The 19623-nt window shown below is 54.1% G+C and overlaps 1 protein-coding gene across 1 annotated transcript in view; it reads left to right on the top strand.

Moving 5' to 3' along the window:
* Window positions 1–19623, top strand: part of DENND3 (DENN domain containing 3) — a 62843-nt gene that overhangs the window by 28924 nt on the left and 14296 nt on the right. Inside the window, exons 11-17 of the mRNA XM_087447399.1 lie at window positions 2137–2240; window positions 2785–2984; window positions 4893–5414; window positions 10903–11162; window positions 12314–12484; window positions 13470–13599; window positions 16906–17013. Coding sequence (XP_087303525.1) covers window positions 2137–2240; window positions 2785–2984; window positions 4893–5414; window positions 10903–11162; window positions 12314–12484; window positions 13470–13599; window positions 16906–17013 — 1495 coding nt within the window. The remainder of the gene's footprint in view (window positions 1–2136; window positions 2241–2784; window positions 2985–4892; window positions 5415–10902; window positions 11163–12313; window positions 12485–13469; window positions 13600–16905; window positions 17014–19623) is intronic.

The following is a 19623-nucleotide window of genomic DNA, read 5'->3' as shown; positions in this document are numbered from 1 at the left end:
CCTTCCCAGTCACTGCCTCCCCCTTCCCAGTCATCCCATCCGCCTTCCCAGTCACCCCCCTCTTCCCAGACACCCCTCTTCCCAGTCACCCCCCTTCCCAGGCCCTGGGCTGCGTCGTCCCCGTCCCCGTCCGTGGAGGAGTTTCCCGGCTGCCCCGTCTGCTTCTCTCACGCTGACTGTGAGGGTGACCGCGCTGCTGTGTGGGCGGTGTGTCCCTTTTCTCGAGGGTACTCCAGTGTTGGATGTAGTGCCCTGTGTTTTTCCGTCCGCCTGCGCCTGAGCATTTGGTTGTTTCCATTCTTGTCTGTCATGAAAAGGAATACTGGGGGCTTTGTTGTGGCAGCGGGCCCCCATTCCCCCATGTGCGGGTCTCCTGCTCCTGCGGGGCTGGTCTCACACTTCGGGGTGGGCGAGCGCGGCCTCTTCTCTGGGGGAGGGCAGCCCTTCACTAAGTGATGCGGGACCCTGGGCTCCGCGCTCCCTGCCGCTGCTCCAGCTCCGCGTCCCCGCGCTTGGTGCGCTCGGAGGATGTTTTGCTTACATCTTCCTGGTTGCTCTGTGCCTCGTTTTGTGCCTTTCACCCTAGTGTGAGACCTCAGTGCTCAGCAAAGGCTTCAGAGGGCGGGTGTGCAGACTTCCAGAACTCTCTTTCTGCAGAACTCCCTCCCCTCTGGAACTCGGCCTCCATGAGCCACAGTCTGTGTCCACTCAGCCCTGCCCCTGTGCCTCCAAGGTCCCTTCCCCACCCTGGGGGTCCCCCCCACACACCCTGAGCGCCCCTCCGGCAGGAATCACAGCCCTGGCTGCCCCCCGCGGGAGGGGACGGCTGAGCCTTGCCTGCTGAGCTGTGGCCTGAAGTGCGAGTCTGCTTCTTTTCATTATGCAAGTTGGTAACTAATTATTAAAGCTGAACAGCCGTCACTGTTCTGCCGTTCTCTTGCCCTGGCTCCCTCCCTCCACTTGCTTTCTTTATTCCTGCTTTGCCCTGTGGGCTCCATATTCCTGCCTGTTCACGTGGCTCCGTGTGGTCACACCGATGTTTGGATGTTTGTCAAGGGCCGCTCTGAGGACTCTTGTAACCTGCTGGCACACTGCACACACTCCCCGGTGGACAGAGCCTACCGTGTGTGAACCTTGAGCTGCTGCTGACACAGGACCCACTGGAGGAAAAGCGCAGCAGAGGAGCACAGGGCCCCGTCAGAGGTGGAAGCCGGGGCCGGAGAAAAGCCCAGAACTCAGCTCACGGCTGTTTCAAAATTGTGATGGCCTGCTGGGGCTCCAGCGGAGCCGCCCTGAGCATCCTGCGTCCCTGCCTCCTCCCTCTGGTGGCCCTGCCTTCCTTCCTTAGCATCCTCTTCTGGTCTTTCATTGAGACCCCGGCTCCCATCTCTGAGTCCCCCCACAGGAAGGATCCCCACGCCCCACCTTCTGCGGGCCCCGTTCCCTTCCTTCATTTTCCTGCGGGCGTTTTGCATGCGGGGTGTTCCAGCCCCTCCTCTTTGAGCCCCAGTACCCCTGTGTGGCTCTGGGCGCTCTGCCCTCCTCTCCTCGGCTGGGGTGTGCGGCGGCGGCCTGCAGATCCTCGAGCCTCGTCCTCTCCAGGCCACTCACCCACATGCCCCCGGTCAGCAGAGCAGGGATCACGGGGGACACAAAGACCCGGCTGTTGGAGGTTCACCTTCTAAAACGAGAACCAGCAGCTGTGGCTGATGGGAGCCGAGCGGAGGCGTGAGGGTAGCAAGTGGAGGCCAGGCAGGTGCGCTGGCCGTGAGGCGCGGAGTCAGGGCAGAGCCACCGTGCCCAGGAGACCCCAGAACCCAGAGGCTGCGGCTGTTGCTGTCGTGGGGGGCAAGGGGGTTTGGGCTTTTGAACTTTTCGTGACTTTTCAAATGCAAAGAGTGGCAGATTCGTTCCCATCAGCTGGTGAGAAACTGAGGGATAGTCTTGGTAGATTATGATACATTAAGAAAGCTACCCATGTTTAGGAACTTTGTCCGAAGGAGCGGGATGTTGGTGAGGCCTCAGTGGGTCGGAGAGGGGACACTCAAGCAGCTGCCACAGGTGCTCTGGGTACGCAGAGAAGAAAGGACCGTGTGAGCGCACGTCGCGGTAACTCGCTCTCACTGCCTCTTTCAGGTTTTGGAGACCTACATGTTTCATTCTTTTCTTAAAGCCCGGCTCAGCAGGAGGATGGATGCCTTTGCTCAGATGGACCTTAACACGCAGTCCGAAGAGGACAGGTACCTTCGTCATCACGTTTGGGGTGCACGACTCTGGGGATCCAGATGCTCAAGTGGCGTAGTTTTATTTGGACGGATGAACGATACATTCAAGTGGCAAAGTCTCACCTTTAGAAATTCATGATGAATTGGGTAGTCAGGCTCCTCTCCGTGTATTTTCCTTCTAGCGGGGGTCTCTGAACGCGCTTGACGCTCGCGTGTTCCCTGCGCACCTCCGGGTCCGCGTTCATGCCATTTCTCTCCCATCTTCCTTCTCTTTCTTTCCCACGCTCACCCATCCCCAAAGCCTGTTTTCCACCTCTCACTAGATGCTTTTCCTGAAATCCTCGAACATTCTCTGTGTTGTGGTCTCTTTGGGGGACACGGTCTGTCCTTTGGCCTTTAGTTAAACACATGGGGAGGTTCAGACATGCGGCTCCGCTGTTCCCACATGTGGGCAAGAATACCAGACACTGTCACTGCGCAAAAGAAAACGCTTAGTTGAGGCTTATTCTTCAATCGATATTGTATCTGCAAAGTAAAGCCCTGCTTTTTTCTGCCCCAGAATTAGTGGGATGCTTGTCAGTCCACGAAGACCGACCATTGAGAAGATGGCCTCGCGGAAGTCCTCGGCCCTGCACGGGGCTCACAGGCGCATGGTGGTCAGCATGCCCAACCTGCAGGACATCGCCACTCCCGAGGTGCCGCCCCGGAACGCGTCGCTGCGGAAAGTGGAGGCCGCGGACTGGGGGAGCAGCAGCACAGGTGACCGTCACTGCCCTCGTGTGGCGCTGTCCTCAGTGACTCGATTCTGACGTTGCAAGTCATCGAAAGAGACCGCAGCTTGTTTTAGTGGAAGGGAATAGGTTTTGGGTTTTTTAGCAGTTTAATTATTTGAAATATTTTTAGAATATTCATTTTGCAAACTCTGTTGGTTATAGAAAATTATTTCTCGTCTGTCTTTCCCATCACCCAGTCTCACTGCTAAAGATAACAGCCACACACAGGTCTGGTGTCTTTCGCATGTACACATACGTGCATGTCTGTGTATGTGTGTGTGTGTACATGTACATGTCAAATACATGTCTACGTATGTCAGTCTCTAATGGGAGACAATGACTAGCGCCAACCTCTTTCTAGATCCTGGGGGTGCAAGGAACCCAGTGCCCCAGCCCTCACGGAGTTCCGGAGGTGAAGGCAGGTGATGAACAGATAGATACGTCACCCCGGGGCATTCAGTGTCCTGACCTGGAGGAGGCAGGATCAGGGACAGCGAGGGGCAGGGCTCGGAGTGCGGGAGTGACGTTTCAGCAGCGATGAGAATGAATGGAGAGGCAGAGCCAGGTGGGCACTGGGGGAGGCGTGTCCGCGGGGGGTGGACAGCAGCAGCCCCTTAGCGTTGTGAGATGCAGCAGCCACGCCTCTGAAGCAAAGCCGTGTGCTGCTCCCGATGTCGGCTTGGAGTTTCCTCAGCGTGTAAATTGCTGTAAAGCCTGATTGGACCTGCGTGAGCCCATGTCTTGTTTCCGTGTAAGCGCAGCACAGTGCGTCGTGTGTGATGTCGGTTATTTATGCTCAGGGCCCCTCTCCGTGCAGTTGCAGGATGGAATCACACTCCGTCCACGGTGGACGGGAGAAATGGTGGGAGGCCAGGCACCGTGAGCCGCGTGGGCCCCCTGGTGGCCGCTGTCTGGGTCTAAGGCACCAGGTATCAATCGGTGCCTCCTGATGAACGTGGGAGAGCTGGAGGCTGAAAGAGGAACGCACCCCACTGACACCAGGAGGGGCCCTGTGTTTAAATGAAAAGACCTTAATGACAGAGCAAGCATCTTGAGGCGACTGCTGGGTCTGAGTCCCCTGCACAGCTGCTTCCTGGCTGTGTGACCCTGGGCAGGTCACTTCACCTCTCTGGGTCTACAGTTCCTCTTCTGTAAAACCCAGTGACACCTTTCACTCCTCGATGTGCTCACTCCACTGTGGGCACATGTTCTCTCTCTGCTCTCTGAGCCTTCCCCTGGAGCCCCCCGCCCCTCCCAGGCTCCTCCCTCCTCCAGGCTTCGTGGCTGAGACCCAGCTCCCTGGGGTGAGCTGCCTCCCTGCAGGGCTGGCCTTGTGGTGGTCCCTGGAGCTCTGGGAGAGGAGGAGCACCGGCCCTACCTGGGAGGCCCTTAGGTGATGTTTGTTGGAGGAACTGGTGTGAGACAAGCCTGGTTCAGGTGTGGCTCTGGCGCCTAGGAGCCGTGTACCTGGGACAAGTGGAAGCCTCCATTTCCACATCTGTAATATGGGAACAATAACAATGCCCATTTCACAGATGTGCTGTGAAGGTGAATGAAACGATTCTCTTACAGGGCTTAGCCCTGCCCAGCAAGTACATCTTGGCTTAGGTTATTAGCTTAATCCTCCAATAGACTCACTACCAAATGTTTCAGTTTAGCGTTAATAGTTTTAGCAAATAAAATTATTCGATATTCTCAGGGTGCCGTGGAAGCAAAGTGAGGGGCCCCTCGTTCTGTGTGTGGGTCCCTGGAGCTTTCTGGAAGAGGCACACGGGTTCTTGCCTTGAGTTGCACCAAAGGCACAGAAACACTGACCTAGACAAAATGATGGGATGGGAACACGTGTTTATTTTTAAGTTCTGTGCTATCTGCTTCTTTTCCTTTAATTCTTCAGTTCTGAAGGTGACCCCTAAAACGACATATACGTTCAAGATACCAGAAATCCACTTTCCCCTGGTGAGCCAGTGCGTCCAGGCCTATTACTCCGACTGCGTCAGCCTGCTGAGCAAAGCCATGGGCTGTCTGGCCCCGGAGAACTCCGCGCTCCTGGCGAGATACTTCTACCTCCGCGGACTCGTTCATCTGATGCAGGGGCAACTGCTGGACGCCCTCTTAGATTTCCAAAGTCTCTACAAAACTGACGTGAGGATCTTTCCTGCGGATCTCGTTAAGAGGACGGTGGAGTCCATGTCAGCCCCCGAGCGCGCCCAGGCCGAGGGGACCCCTGAGCTGAGGAGGCTCATCAGCGAGGTCATGGACAAGGCCAGGGAGGCCCCCAAGGCGGACGACCGTGTGAAGCACTTCGAGCTGCCGAAGCAGCACATGCAACTGGGCGATTTCGTGAGGAGGGTTCAGGAGTCGGGCATCGTGAAGGACATCAGCACCATACATCGACTGTTTGAGGCCTTGACCGTAGGTAAGAGGGCGGATGCCAAGAGCGAGTGATTTATGTGCTTAAGGCAAGCCAGCTGGGGGTTTGGGAAGACCACTGGGGTGTGAGGGGTCTGCCACCACTCTGCGCAGTTAAGGAACGGGAGGGGCTGGCTGAGCCTCAGGGCGGCCTTCCTCTCCCCCAATTTCCAACAGTGCACACGCACCCAGGCTGCTCTCCTGACTCCGGCTCTTTGGGGTGTGGGAAGGGTCTAGAGAAGGTGGGTGGGAGACCAGGAAGCCTCTGCAGGTCTCCCCTGTCTCTTGGGATCCACTCATCGTGTGACGATCCCTTCCTCGCATATGCGGGACCACGCCGTCCATGGAATACTCCAGACACACCTACCGGCACAGACAGCGTGACAAACGCCAGAGCCTCCCCTCGTTTCAGGAATGCTGCATTTCCTCACCTTTCTTGTCTTGTTTGTTTGGTACCCTTCCCGCCCCTCCCTCCTCAAAGGGACCACTCTCCCCAACTCAAGCTTTCCCTTCCGACCACGTGACCACGTTTATATGCATTTACTGCGGGCGGATGGATCCGACAGCAGTACCTAGGTCTGTGTTTTTAAGCTTCGGGGAATTGTGTCACATCGTGCGTGTCGGTCTGCACTGACTATTTTATTCGGCGCTGTGTTTTCTGACTTTGTCTGTGTTGGTTCACATAGCTCTTGTTTACTCACTTCACTGCTGACGGTGGGAGCGCGTGAGTTACCTGTTCACCATCGGGGATGTCCCGGGATTGTGCCTTTTCTAATGCTGACATGGTATTGCGCTGCCTGTTTCCGTGAGTGCGCGTGGATTGGTTTCTCGAGGATTTGGGCCAAGAAGCTCATTTTTGGATGTGAGTACTGTGATCTTGACTGCAGACTGCCCGATGCCCGCAGGGCGGTGCCTCCTGGGAGATCCGTGTCCCACCTCCTGGGCCGCACGCGGTGATGAGCATGAGATGCCCTCCCCTGCTGTTCTCACGGAACGGCAGCTCACATGCTCGTGAGCCATGCTGGTTTCTTCCTCTGAACTGCCTTTCCATAGTCTTTGCCCATTTTTATACTGGGATATTTCCGTTTCCCTTCTGACGTGTAGGAGCTCTCCTGTCCTCTAGAAAGGTCATCCTCTGCTGATGAGAGACATGACAGCATCTCTCCCTACTTACCACACGGAGACTGCAAAGCATGGCTTCCGTTTGGGTTCTTGTCTGTGGCCTCCGTGGCAGACGTGGCAGTGCGTGCCAGTTTCTGTACGCGTGCACGTGCTGTCTGTCTTCCTCTGGGTGCAGGAATCGGATCATTTGTTCACAGGTCCCAGTTAGTTGGTCTGACCGAGGTGCAGGCCGGTCCAGATCACTGGTCACCTCTACGTGCTGCACTTTGGAAATGCTGAGAAGAAACGACTCCACCTTGGCCACACAGGGCACAGTGGGGGTTGTCTCACTGGGCATCTGATGGGCGATCAGCGCCACCCAGGAGATGCCCGGGGGTCGGGACACTGCAGGAGGATGGGCTGTGTCCGAGGGGACACAGAGGTGCTCACAGAGATGCCTGAGGAACCACGCTCAGGGGCTGCCAGGAAGTGGGAGTGCGGGTGCCTCGGGGCTCAGCCCCTCTTGAAGAAGGCCCTGCCCCCTCCCTTCCGGGGACCTTTACGAGGACACGAGCGCCCTCCAGGTCTGCTGCAGGGCCTGACATACAGCAGCGTAAAGCCACTGGGGTTGTTGTGTCACAGGACGTTCAGAGCATGTGTGGTGGCTCCTCAGCCACCGTGCACCAGGCCCCTTCAGTCCCCTTCGCTCCCTCCCACGGCCTTGTTGCTTCCCAGTCCCAGATGGCTGATGGCCCTGGGCATCCCTGTTTTCCCCTCAGGAAGCGGAGGGTCCACCCCCCGCTCTCACCTCTTGTTGGGCAGCAGTGGGTCCCATGGCACCCGGCTGCAGGGGAGGCTGGAAAGCGTGGTTTTGTGGCTGGACGTGTGGACACCGTCCAGCAGTCCCAGACGTGTGCTAGTAGGGACATGGAGAGGACATCCCGGGAGGGCATCAGCAGACTTGACCCACGACGATAGTGCCATTGACGGCCCTGTTGTCACTTTGGCCCTGTAATTACAAAGTAGGTCAGTTATCGATCGTGATTCTGGGGTATGTGAGCCGCTGTAACGCAGCACCAAGGGGACGTTCTCGCCTAATGGCCGTGTGTTAAAAAAGCGGTGTGAAGTCGGAGCTGAGTGTCACCATCCTCGAATGAACTGATGTTGTGTAAGAATACATCAGAGGGTTTATTCAAAAAATCGTCATCACAGTTTCATCATTACACATTTTAACAGTCACACGTTTCAAAGTCCGATATTCACAGGGAGGACCAGTGATTTCCACAGGCAGCTGCTCCCAAGGTGGCCCCAGGGAGGGAGGGAGGCTGACGTGTGCTGCCGACAGCCTGGCCGTGTGGGAGTCGGGCTACTGTGGTGCTGCCTCCACCCGCAGACGAGCTGGATGGGCCGTGTTGGAGGTGTGTGGGTGACGGTACAGGAGTGAACAGTTGGCATTTTTGTGCAGAATTGGAGACAAATGAAGAATGGCTGTTCTGTCCCTGTAGACGTGTGCAATGGCTGTGGATGTGCATGGACGTGTGCACAATGGCCACAGGTGTGCATGGGTGCCAAGGATGCACACAGTGGCAGTTGGTGTGTGTGGTGGCTGTGTGTGCATGGAGTTCATGGATGTGCACAGTGGCTGCAGGTGTGCACAGCAGCCTCAGGTGTGTGCTGTCCAGTCTTGCTGCAGCCCTGGCAGGTGTGGTGTCCACAGGCCGGCCGGAGCTGAGTGCGTGCCGCTTCCCACCACAGGGCGCCCCTGGTCTCTGCCCTCCCCTGGTTGGGGCCCGCTGGAGCCCACGAGCCTGCCTCACATCCGAGGCCTGGCGCCACATGTCTGTGAGAGGAAGCTGTGTCGGGTTCTGGTGTCTCGCACTCTGCTCTGCACGGCCCCAGTAACTCCGCGGGGCCTGGACAGCAGGGGCTTTGTCCGGAGTGACGGCAGAGACAGGCCACTTGGCTCCAGGCTCTGCCGTCATGGTCTTTTGGCTCCAGCTCTCATTCAGTAAAGGCTTTGCCTTTCTCTCTCACTTCCCTTCTCTCGTTTCCCATTTCTTGGGCTTTTCCTTGCTCGGATGTTTAGACTAAACGTCTTCTTATGTGAGGTCCAACTAAAATAGCCAATGCTTCGGATTAAAACACGATGGCTCAGAACCACTGGGAAGTGTAGACCGAGGTGCCCCAGTCAGAGGCAGCTGCTCTGAGCAGCGTTTCTAAAATGGCACAGGGGCTCTGCAAACCCTTCTGTGGGGTCAGGGGCACGACCCACACGCGCTCTGGTGCCCCGCCGCCCACTGCGGGGGACGCCAGTCCCGTCCACCGGAGCTCACGTCAGCGCCCTTGTGCTTCGTCTTCTTCAGTGACTTATTTATAAAAAATTATGCAAGGACATATGAATACCCCACTGTTGTGTGTTTCTTCCCTGTTTGATCCAGTGACTTTAAAACTTGACACAAATCTATAAATAGTTGACACCCATTGTCAACATTAGAAATACAGGTGGGCGGGAGTGGGTCAGAAGCGACTCCAATCCTGCACCTGTGGAGGCTTTCTCCTGAGTATTTGGTGCCTGCACCTTGTGGTGGTGAGGAGGCCTGACTTGCTGGTTCAAGTCTTAATTCCGACCATCTCAGCCATTCTTATGTAGAAGCGAATGTCATGGCCTGGAAGGCCTCCCGTCCTGCCCTGTCACAGCGCCCTCCCATTCACAGACGGCGGCCGTGACTGCTCAGCTGAGCCAGACTCAGTTGTGGCCGTGATTTCAAATTCCCCAGATAACTGTCACCTTGACACTGTGTTATGGAACCAGAGCAGGGACATGGCCGCACCGGGACTTCAGAGCGTCATTTGGCCATTTCACATCTGGCCTCCAGCCAGGCTGGGGACAGGGAGGACGTGGTCCCTGCCCTCCTGAGCCTGGCATCTGCAAGGAAGGCAGACACCAACCTGCAGAGTGGTACAGCATGGGTGTGAGGCTGTCTGCTTGGCCTCAGGGCCCAGCTCTGCACTTAACGCACCTGCCAGCAAGGGCTTGCCTCTCCATGCCTCAGTTTCCCTGATAGTAGTGCCTGCCTCCTGAGGTGGCTGGGAGGATTAAGTGGGACCCTGTGTAGAATGGAGCATAGCAGGTGTCATTGAAGGCAGTAAGGGAAATGCATATGCAGCTTGGCGGCCGTGGGGCCAGGAGGACTGCCTTGTCAGGGAAGGCTGCACATGAGCTGTTTTATCTGGGTCTTGAAGGATGAGTAGGAGTTTTCTGGGCCAAGCACTCTGGACCAGTGTGTGCAGAGGCATGGACGACATGGCCTGTTTCAGAATGTACTTGGTATGATGGGAACATGGGGGTGTGAAGGGAGGAGGGGCCTGATCCTGGAGGAATGTGGGGCCTGGTGTAGACGAGGGGCCCTGAAGTGTTTGAACAGGGAGCGGGAGCTCCTACTTGCATCTTAGAAAGTCATTCTGGGCGCCGAGTGACGCAGGCTATGAGCGGGGCCGCTCTACAGGCGGGGCCCCCAGGACGCGAGGGGAGCCTGCTGCCTGACAGAGGGCAGAGAGAGGAGCAGCCAGATCTGGGGCACGGAATGGAGGAAGACCTGAGTCAAGGCAGGAGCAGATGCAGGGAAACTTCGGGCATTAGAATGGGCTGGGCTTCTTAGCGTGGGTGGGGTGGGGATCCCATCTCCATTTTACAGGCAAGGAGGCAGGGTCGTTCCACAGCTGGCCTGCAGTCACACTGCTAAACTGTAGTGAAGCTGGCCTTCTGACTCGGGGCTCGCTCCGACTCCAGAGCCCATGAATATTGGACATTTGGAAAGGCTATGGCATCAATTACGATCATCTTGGTTACAAATAATACAAGTAATTTATTTGCTCACAGAACCAAAGAATATAGAGATAGATCTTGCCAGCTTCGGGCAAGGCTTGATCCAATGGCATAGGCATATCACCAAGGATCTGGTCTCCTCAGTTTCATCCAAGGACTAGCTCCCCTCATGGCCCCAAGATGGCTGCCACCAGTTCTAGTGGTGATACAGGTCTTTGCCACCATAAGAAAAGAGTGTTGTCCCAGCGTTCCCACCTGGTGTCCAAAGAGTTACTGTGACTACCTGGCTTAAGTCACACTGCGATCCCATCCCCGGGTTAGGGGCTAGAGAGGGTGGATGGGCTGGGCCTAGATTGAGTGCCCACCCTGGGCACCTGGGGCTGCCTGGAAGCGAGTGGAGAAACCCTCCCAGGTGTTTTATGTCTAGGCAGACTTGAGTACTGGTGCCACCTGCCGCGTGGTTGGGGTAATGCGCTGTCTTAAGATAACACAGAAGTTCTTGAAGCACATGTTGTGTGTGGCTGTAAGAAATCTCTCGCTTTTTTTTTTTTTTTTTAAAACAACTAAGGACAGCAGAAACAGATTGACCCAGAAACATTCAAGGATTTCTACAACTGCTGGAAGGAGACAGAAGCAGAGGCCCAAGAGGTCATTCTGCCTTCATCAGTGATGGAACACCTGGATAAAAACGAGTGTGTTTATAAGCTGTCAAGCTCTGTCAAGACCAACTGGGGTGTGGGCAAGATCGCCATGACCCAGAAGCGCCTGTTCCTCCTGACCGAAGGGAGGCCGGGCTATGTGGAGATTTCCACCTTCAGAAACATAGAGGTAAGAGGGGCCCGGGAATCTGCCCATGCTTAGGAGGTCCCCCAACTGGAGCAGACGCCTGGACCCTTCCTGCTGTGCCATGTGCCCGCTGTAGACCCACCACAAGCCACTCACCTTTCCTGCCTCGGTTTGCTCATCTGTGAAATGGAATAATAATGGCGACTTCCTAATAGGATTGCTTGAGGATTGAATAGGTTAAGTATGTGACATGCTTAGAGCAGTAAGCGTTCACCTGTAGCTGATTTTCTAACACAGCTGACTTGTGTCTGGGAGGAAAGCAAGAAGTGATGCAGGTATGCTCTTTTACTGACCTTCTAATTAGAGAAAACATGAGAAGCACAGAAATTAATTCATCCACGAGATATTTGTTGAGAAACTGCTGTGTGCAGCCGCCGTGAGCTGGTGTCTCTCACGTCTCCTGAGCAGATTCCTCACTGGCCCACTTGTTTGTTTTATAACAACTTTAAACACCTATTCAAGAGAGTCTTTTTCCCCACTGAGGAAATCTGAACTAAGATCATGACTCATCTTATGCCCTACATTTATTTTCCCAAATTTATACGAGGCATGGGAGGTGTGTTAACTCAGCTACTGAAAGAATATTCAGAGACAGGAAAGGCAGTAAACCCGTGGTAAACGTGGGACCAGAGGGCCCCACCTCGCGCTGTTTTCCTCCACACCTGCTTTGACAGACTTCCTCCTAGAACTCCAAAGAGAGAGAAATATTTAAAGAGGTGAAGGAATGAACCGCCTTTAAACGCAGTGGCCGAGTCCATTTGTGTGGGTGTGTGGACGTGCTGCTCACAGAGCAAACCCGCCGTCCGCCAGGAGGTGTGCTGAGCTCTCCGAGCCCTAAGAGCCACTTCTCGAGTCCCGCTGGGACGCCCGCGCCCCACCCCCGGCCCTGCGCCCGGCCCAAGGGCTGTGTCCGGGCTCTGCCGAGCGGCCCCTCGCCCTCCCAGGCCTGCCTTCACAGCAGGACGTCAGCCGAGCGCCCAGCAGGTCCCCTCGGCGTGTGCGACAGGGACAGCAGTGGTCTCGCGCCCACGCTCCTGGATTTCAGACCCGCCGTTGCCGCCTGCCCTCACCAATCCCAGCGTTCCTCTCCAGTGTCACTCTACTCACCGTCCTCTTCTCTCTCGGCCCCGCAGGAAGTCCGAAGTACCACGGTAGCTTTTCTGGTGCTGAGAATACCCACTTTAAAAATTAAAATGGCGTCCAAGAAAGAAGTCTTTGAAGCTAACCTTAAAACGGAGTGTGACCTGTGGCACCTGATGGTGAAGGAGATGTGGGCCGGGAAGAAGCTGGCCGATGACCACAAGGTCTGGGAACCGCTGTCTTGTGTTCTGGCACGAGGCTCGCCTCGTCCTACCCGTGTCTCTAATAACGCTCAGCCCTTCGAGCTCGGGGACTCGGGCTCGTCCCGTGAGCAGAATGAGTTGGATTAGACGGGGTCTTGTCAGAAGGCGTTGAAGGTGCTGTGGTTTGCGTGACCCAGTAAAAGGCCTTGTGGCGTTAGGGGACGCCGTGGTGAGCAAACCCAGGGGCTGGCAGAGCGGTGTGGGGAGTGTGGGGGCAGCTGCTCTGTGCTCGTTCATCCCCCCCTCCCCGCCCACCACGGACAGAGGCAGCAGATGGAGGCCGGATGAGGGAAGATAGTTCTAGTCGCTAAATGGCAAGACAGGAAGCCCCATGACAAGGTGGGCAAAGAGTGTGCAGGGGGAGCTCACACACGGCACAGTTCCAAGGTTAGAGAGAGGGGCACAGCCCACGGATCATGAGGGACGCGGGGAGGGCAGCACCACCACAGGGACACGTCAGGAAGAGCACGCTGTGCAGTGGCGGGGGGGCTGCGTTAGTGACGGGAGCGCAGGCCACCAATGCCGAGGGGGTGTTTCTGTTTGGGCTGGGAAGAGGGCCTGGGCCTGTCTAAGATCCCAATGTTCTGTGACTTTTGGACCTGCCGTCTGATTTTATGCCCGCCGGGTTAGTTAGCACAAACCAGTACAGTCAAACTGAGGCCCGTGGGCTTTCGAGCGGCAGCGGCAGAGCGGAGCAGTTGGGACAGAGACTGTGTGTATTCACTCCCTGGCCCTTCACAGGAAATGTTTGCCGACCCCTGGTATAAATGATCAATATTTGTCTTAACTAAGAGGAAAATAATTACATGACATGAAATCCAAATTTAAATTCTTCGTGTTGCTTTGAAAAATCATGCGTCTTTAAAGTATTGTTTTATGTGACATAACAGAGCTGTACCGTGACGGATTTGGTGACTGTGTTGAAGTGAACGTGTTTCTCCCGCAGGACCCCCAGTACGTCCAGCAGGCGCTGACCCATGTCTTGCTGATGGACGCCGTCGTGGGCACACTGCAGTCGACCGGTGCCATTTATGCTGCCTCCAAGTTATCTTATTTTGATAAGTTGAAGAATGAAAGTAAGACACGCCTGTGTTTGACACAGCCGTGGGGTCTTGAATACGTCTTAAGTGATTTTCTCTTGTTGACATTTGTTTTATCAGTTAGAACCGATCCCACATTTCTCAAATTTTTTTCTTTTGTACTTTTAAATATGTCACACATTGTTCTGGATCTTTCCTTTTCTGACTTAACAATATACCTTGGAGCTCTCTGCTCATCAGGACACATTGAGGTCCCGCCTAACTTGAATGTCTGGGTGCCATTCCACTTTTCACTGGACGGTATTTGTCATGATTCCTACTTGCCAACCACAGAATTTCCACTGGCCGGTTGAAGCAGAATAGAAATTTGTGGAAGGCTGTTGAGTGGCTTGTGGAATCCCCAGCAGTCGGACGTTCGTCCACTGGGGAGCTGCAGGAACCTCTGCACGTGGTCAGCCTTGTTGACCGCTCACTGCCTGAGTGAGCAGGGGCCCCTGCATGTCCGTATCTTTTTCATTTTTCTTGATTTGATCAATTTCCCCAGACAGGAGTTCTCTGATATCCTGCTTGTAGATTTAAATCTGGCTCTCACATTCTGGAAGCCATACAGGGTTGGTGTTAGGCTCAATTTTTTTTTTTTTTTTTGGAAGATTTTTCAAGTCTAGGAAATAACAAATGGGGAAGAATAACTTTATGCATCATTTTAGCTACCTCTGTTTGGTTTCAACTTTTAAGTGCTCTCCTAAACCCAGCTGCCTTGTGATTTGCATGAAGTGGAGAATACAGAGGGCCCCTTACTGCTGTTAACATCACTACCTGCCATGATGAACATGGCTGAACTAGACCAACAATATAAAATTAATTCATGAACCACACGTGAACACAATAGGGATGTTGTAAAATGACCTCTACTTTTGTGTGTATGCACTGTTTTTATTTATAACAGCTTTATCGAGATGTAATTCACATGCCATAACATTGAAGGTGTGTGGTTTTAGCATATTTAGAGCTGTGCAGCCATTAGCACAATGGGTTCTAGAACATTCTCATCGCCCCAGAAGGAAACCCTGTACCATTCCGCAGCCACCCCAGCCCCCAGGCACCCACCAGTCTGCCTTTGTCTGTCCTGGGTTTGCCTGCTCTGGGTGTTTCCTGGACATGGAATCACACACGTGTCCTCTGTGCCCGGATTCTTCCATGTATGTGATTCTTCAGGTTCATGGTGGAGCAGGATCAGTACCTCATCCCTCCAGGGACAGAGGAGCTTCCACGGTGAGGATGTGGCACAGTTTGCTCGTCCATCCGTCTGCTGTGAACACGGTTGCTCCCACTTTCTGGCTGTTACGAGTAGTGCTGCTGTGCACATTCACGGACAAGTTTTTGTGTGGACGTGTTTTCATCTCTCTTGGGTATAGAGCTAGGAGACTGGTTTTTAAAGCGTTGTCCCAGGAGCAGGAAAAACAAACCTCAGTTACGTGTTTATTCACCTCAGCTCATTTTGCTCTTTGCCACGTCTGTCACTAACTGTGAGATTCCCGACGCTTCCTGGCCCCAGAATCCCTCTCTCTGTGCCCCAGCATCCCTCCCTCCTGTGCCCCAGAATCCCTCTCTCCATACCCCAGCATCTCTCTCTCCGTGCCCCAGCATTCCTCCCTCCTGTGCCCCAGCATCCCTCTCTCCAGGCTCCAGAATCCCTCTTTCCAGGCCCCAGAATCCCTGTCTTCATACCCCAGAATCCTTCTCTCCCGTACCCCAGAATCCTTCTCTCCCGTACCCCAGAATCCCTCTCTCCCGTGCCCCAGAATCTTTCCCTCCCATGCCCTAGAATCCCTCCCTCCATACCCCAGAATCCTTCTCTCCTGTGCCCCAGAATCCCTCTCTCCTGTGCCCCAGAATCCCTCTCTCCAGGCCCCAGAATCCCTCTCTCCAGGCCCCAGAATCCCTCTCTCCGTGCCCCAGCATCCCTCTCTCCATGCCCCAGCATCCCTCCCTCCTGTGCCCCAGCATCCCTCCCTCCTGTGCCCTAGCATCCCTCTCTCCAGGCTCCAGAATCCCTCTCTCCAGGCCCCAGAATCCCTGTCTTCATACCCCAGAATCCCTCTCTCCGTACCCCAGAATCTCTCTCTCCCGTGCCCCAGAATCCCTCTCTCCTGTGCCCCAGAATCTTTCCCTCCCATGCCCTAGAATCCCTCCCTCCATACCCCAGAATCCCTCTCTCCTGTGCCCTAGAATCCCTCCCTCCTGTGCCCCAGAATCCCTCTCTCCTGGCCCCAGACTCCCTCTCTCCTGGCCCCAGAATCTCTCCCTTCCACAGCAGTCCGGATGCTCTGGTTGCCACAAGACCCACTGGAGTGACTTGAAGGAGTTCATGTCAATAGTCCTGGAACCAGACGTTGATTGCTGTTTTTTTTCCTAGTTAGGAACAAAATCAAATAAACACTACACTTGAGCTGTTTATATCCCTCCAAGCTCGTGCCTAATCTTTGTCAAGAGTTTATAGAAAAGTCTTCTCACTCCTCTGTACACAGTTCACACAGTCGCCATGGCAGCGCCCAACAGATGACAGCTCTCTTGACTGTCGCCCACCTTGTTCCACATGGCAAAGGGGCCTCATCTAAGCGCAGTGTCTCTGACCCTTTGTTACATACTAAGAACCGTTTTTCCTGTGTGTAAATTTAATGACCTAAAGATACATGATCCTGGGCTTAAGTTCATAGCTTACGGTCAATTCACAATGGCAGGTCAAAAACTAAACTGTCGAAAATTTTGCACCCCATTCCTGGGGGGAGGCATTTGGGAATGCCAGGAGATATTTGTGATTGTGTGTGTGTGTTGGGGGGTCTACTGGCATCTGCTGGGTGAGGCCAGGGATGCTGCTAAGCATCCTACAGTGCACAGGACGGCCCCACAGCAGCCACAGCTATGGCCCAGCGTGTCCATAGTGCCGAGGTTGAGAAACGGTGCTGGGGGGAATGTTTCTTCATTGAGAAACATTTGAAATCTTGTCTTTGCGAGGTAATACGTAATGGTTGAGTGCGGATAGTGGTCAGATTATAGAGCTTACTAGCTGAGAAGAGAGCTGTGTTTCAACAGAAAGCAGTGTAAGACAGCTGATGAATGCTCACACTTTTGCCAGTTATTTACATGACGAAGACGGCGAGACAAAGGAGGCCTGGGCACGCGTGGCTTTACTTTACTGTCTGGTTCAGAGAGAGCTTCATCTTCACAAGTTATGAAGTTCTACCCCAAACTAATATGCTAAAGAAAGCAGAGTGCATGAGGCTGTTGGGAACATCGATTTCATCTAGTCCGGAAAACTAAGACTCCGTGTTTGCATTTCAGTGCCCATGGCAGTTCCCAAGACAACCTCGGAAACGCTGAAGCACAAGATAAACCCTTCGGCGGGCGAGACTTGCCCACAAGCCATTGGCGTCTTGTTGTACACTCCAGGTAAACTGGTCTTCTTGTTTGCTGCTGCTGGGTGTTCAACGATCTGCCAAGTCTGCCTCAGTGTTGGGGGTCAGCCCTGCAGTGAAGGGGGGATGGGCTGATACAGGGTGAAGGGGGGCCACGTGGTTTTCTACTTTTTGAGGCAAAACCCTGAGCAATGAGGTGAAACTGTTGTAGCTGCTCCGTAAAGTTCACCTTGTGGAGTCCAGAGCCGTGGGGAGCCCATGAGGGACTGAGACGGGGGAGACACTTCACGGAAGCCCCGCTCCAGCGCCGTCCCCCCGTACACTCGTGCAGCGGTTCATGGTTCATGAAGTGCGTGTGCCCCCGTTCTTTCCCTTGGCGGTTACCTACTCTGACCCTGTTGTCGCTGAGATCAAGTGACTGCCCCTCAGGTTCTCGTCTTAGCAGTCGGGGACATGTTTCCTTGGCTGAGCTTGTGTATTATGATATGGTTCTTTTTTTGTCTGGTGCCGTTGTACAGTCCTCCTCCTGTGCAGAGATTTTCTGCTTGCCCACAAGTTGCACTAGGATGATGAAAGGAGAAAGAAATTGGTGCTGCCATGGGTCTGAGTATAAACAGAGATCGCCCTTGGGTTACAGGTTCAAAACCATCAAAAACGCTTTTATTTAATTCTGACTTGTGAAGAATGCCAGCGGGGAGGGTGTCCCTGAGGGTTTATAGTGTCGGAAAACAGAGGAACTATTCTAGGCAGAAAAGAGCCTTAAAACCAGGTAGTGTTTTCGGTTCCTTCGTGTCTGAATAATGAGCAGTCAGCATCAACGGCGCGCTCCGTGTCTCCTTCCCTCTTCTGGTGTGTGACCTCATGGAGTAACCGTTCACAGCCATGGAGCGTACATCTCAGATGGTTTCAGGTGGGCGAGTCGAGGTTCTGGGGCAAAGCAATTTCGCAGCAGGAGAGGAGAGTTTTCTCTCTTCACTGAACGTCCAGAAGACCCCATAAAGCAACAGATGGAGTGCGAGAGCGAAGAGCACAGTCAGACCTCGTCCTCCTGGAGATGCACCTGACTGATCCACTCAGGGCTCTTGGTTGGCTTCACTAGACATCACAGATAAGACATTTTTCATGATGGCCTCTGAATGAAGGAGTATTGTTAGATCTAAGGTAGCGTCCCTTAAATTAAAACTGGCTTGATCTGGGCTTCGCATCATGGTGGGCCAGGTCATTCAGACCAGCCATCCCTCTGAGAACATCTAGAAGGGCCGGACAGACTATAAAAAACAACCGTGAAGAATAGTGGGCCCCTTTTCCCGTGGAGTGGCTGCCGAGTCTGGAAGAGGTGACTGGAGCTGAGAGTGAGCAGAGCTTTGGCCAGTGCTGCAGGGTTAGAGGGACGAAAGCTGGGGTCAGGGCCCGTTGAGCGGGGGAGTACTGGTACACCTGCTGGCTGTGGGTCGGGACCCCAGGGCTCACCCAGGAGTTAAGGAACTAGCCCGCAGGCCTGGAGCCCCGCTTCCAGCAGCTCAGTCTCTGGTGGGTGGAGGTGCGTCCCAGCCGGGCAAGATCTCCCCCAGGGGGCCAGTCAACCCAGGGAACGGACACCCCAGAAGGACTGACAGATTTACTCTTCCCTGATTTAGGACAAAGGTGATGTTACAGAGCAGGCGGTGGGGGAAGGACAGTCTTCACCATAAATGGTGTTGGGACATTGTGCATCCGTAAGGAAAAAATGAAGCTTGACCGACTGCACCTCAGATCACACACGACCATCAGTTCCAAGGGGACTGAAATCTAAGTGTGAAAGGCAATAAACAAACAAATAAATAAAGCCCACAAACTTCTAGAAGATAACATAGGAGAATATGTTCATGACCTTGGGTGAGGAAAAAATCATATATAAAAAATACTAGCCATAGGGGAAAAGACTGATGAATTTGACTACATTAAAATAAAGGATTTTAAAGAGACCCTTTCAAGAGAGTGACAATGGTAGTCATGGCCTGGGAGAGGATATTTGCAGCACAGCAGAACCCACAGGGGCTCATGTCAAGGATATAAACAAAATGACTACAAATCACGGAGAATAAGACAATTCAAAAATGGACCAGACATAAGTGCTTCACAACAGAGGATGTCCACAGGGCTAATTAAAGCCATCAGCCTCATTCGCAATTAGGGGACTGCAAATAAACCACAAAAACCCCAAATCTTCACAGCATTCAAGTGGCCAAAATGAAACAGACTGGTATGCGGCCGGCCCCGTGGCTTAGCGGTTAAGTGCTTGCACTCCGCTGCTGGCGGCCCGGGTTCGGATCCCGGGCGCGCACCGACGCACTGCTTCTCTGGCCATGCTGAGGCTGCGTCCCACATACAGCAACTAGAAGGACATGTAACTATGACGTACAACCGTCTACTGGCGCTTTGGGGGAAAAATAAATAAATAAAATTAAAAAAAAAAAGAGAGACTGACAGCACCGAATGCTGACGAAGACGCGGGGCAGCAGGAACTCTCCTCGCTCCTGGCGGGAGTGTGCGTTGTCAGAGCCCAGACTCCCGCCAGGCTCTCCAGCCGGTCTCCCTTCCTTCTTTCTGCTTCTGCTCCTTCTGTTCCCTCCGCCTGAAACGCTGTTCTCTAATGAGTTGTCGT

Source organism: Ceratotherium simum, chromosome 23 (genome assembly GCF_057802395.1).
Source record: "Ceratotherium simum simum isolate JZ-2026a chromosome 23, ASM5780239v1, whole genome shotgun sequence".
NCBI lineage: Eukaryota > Metazoa > Chordata > Mammalia > Perissodactyla > Rhinocerotidae > Ceratotherium > Ceratotherium simum.
This window is presented reverse-complemented; position numbering and strand designations above follow the sequence as displayed.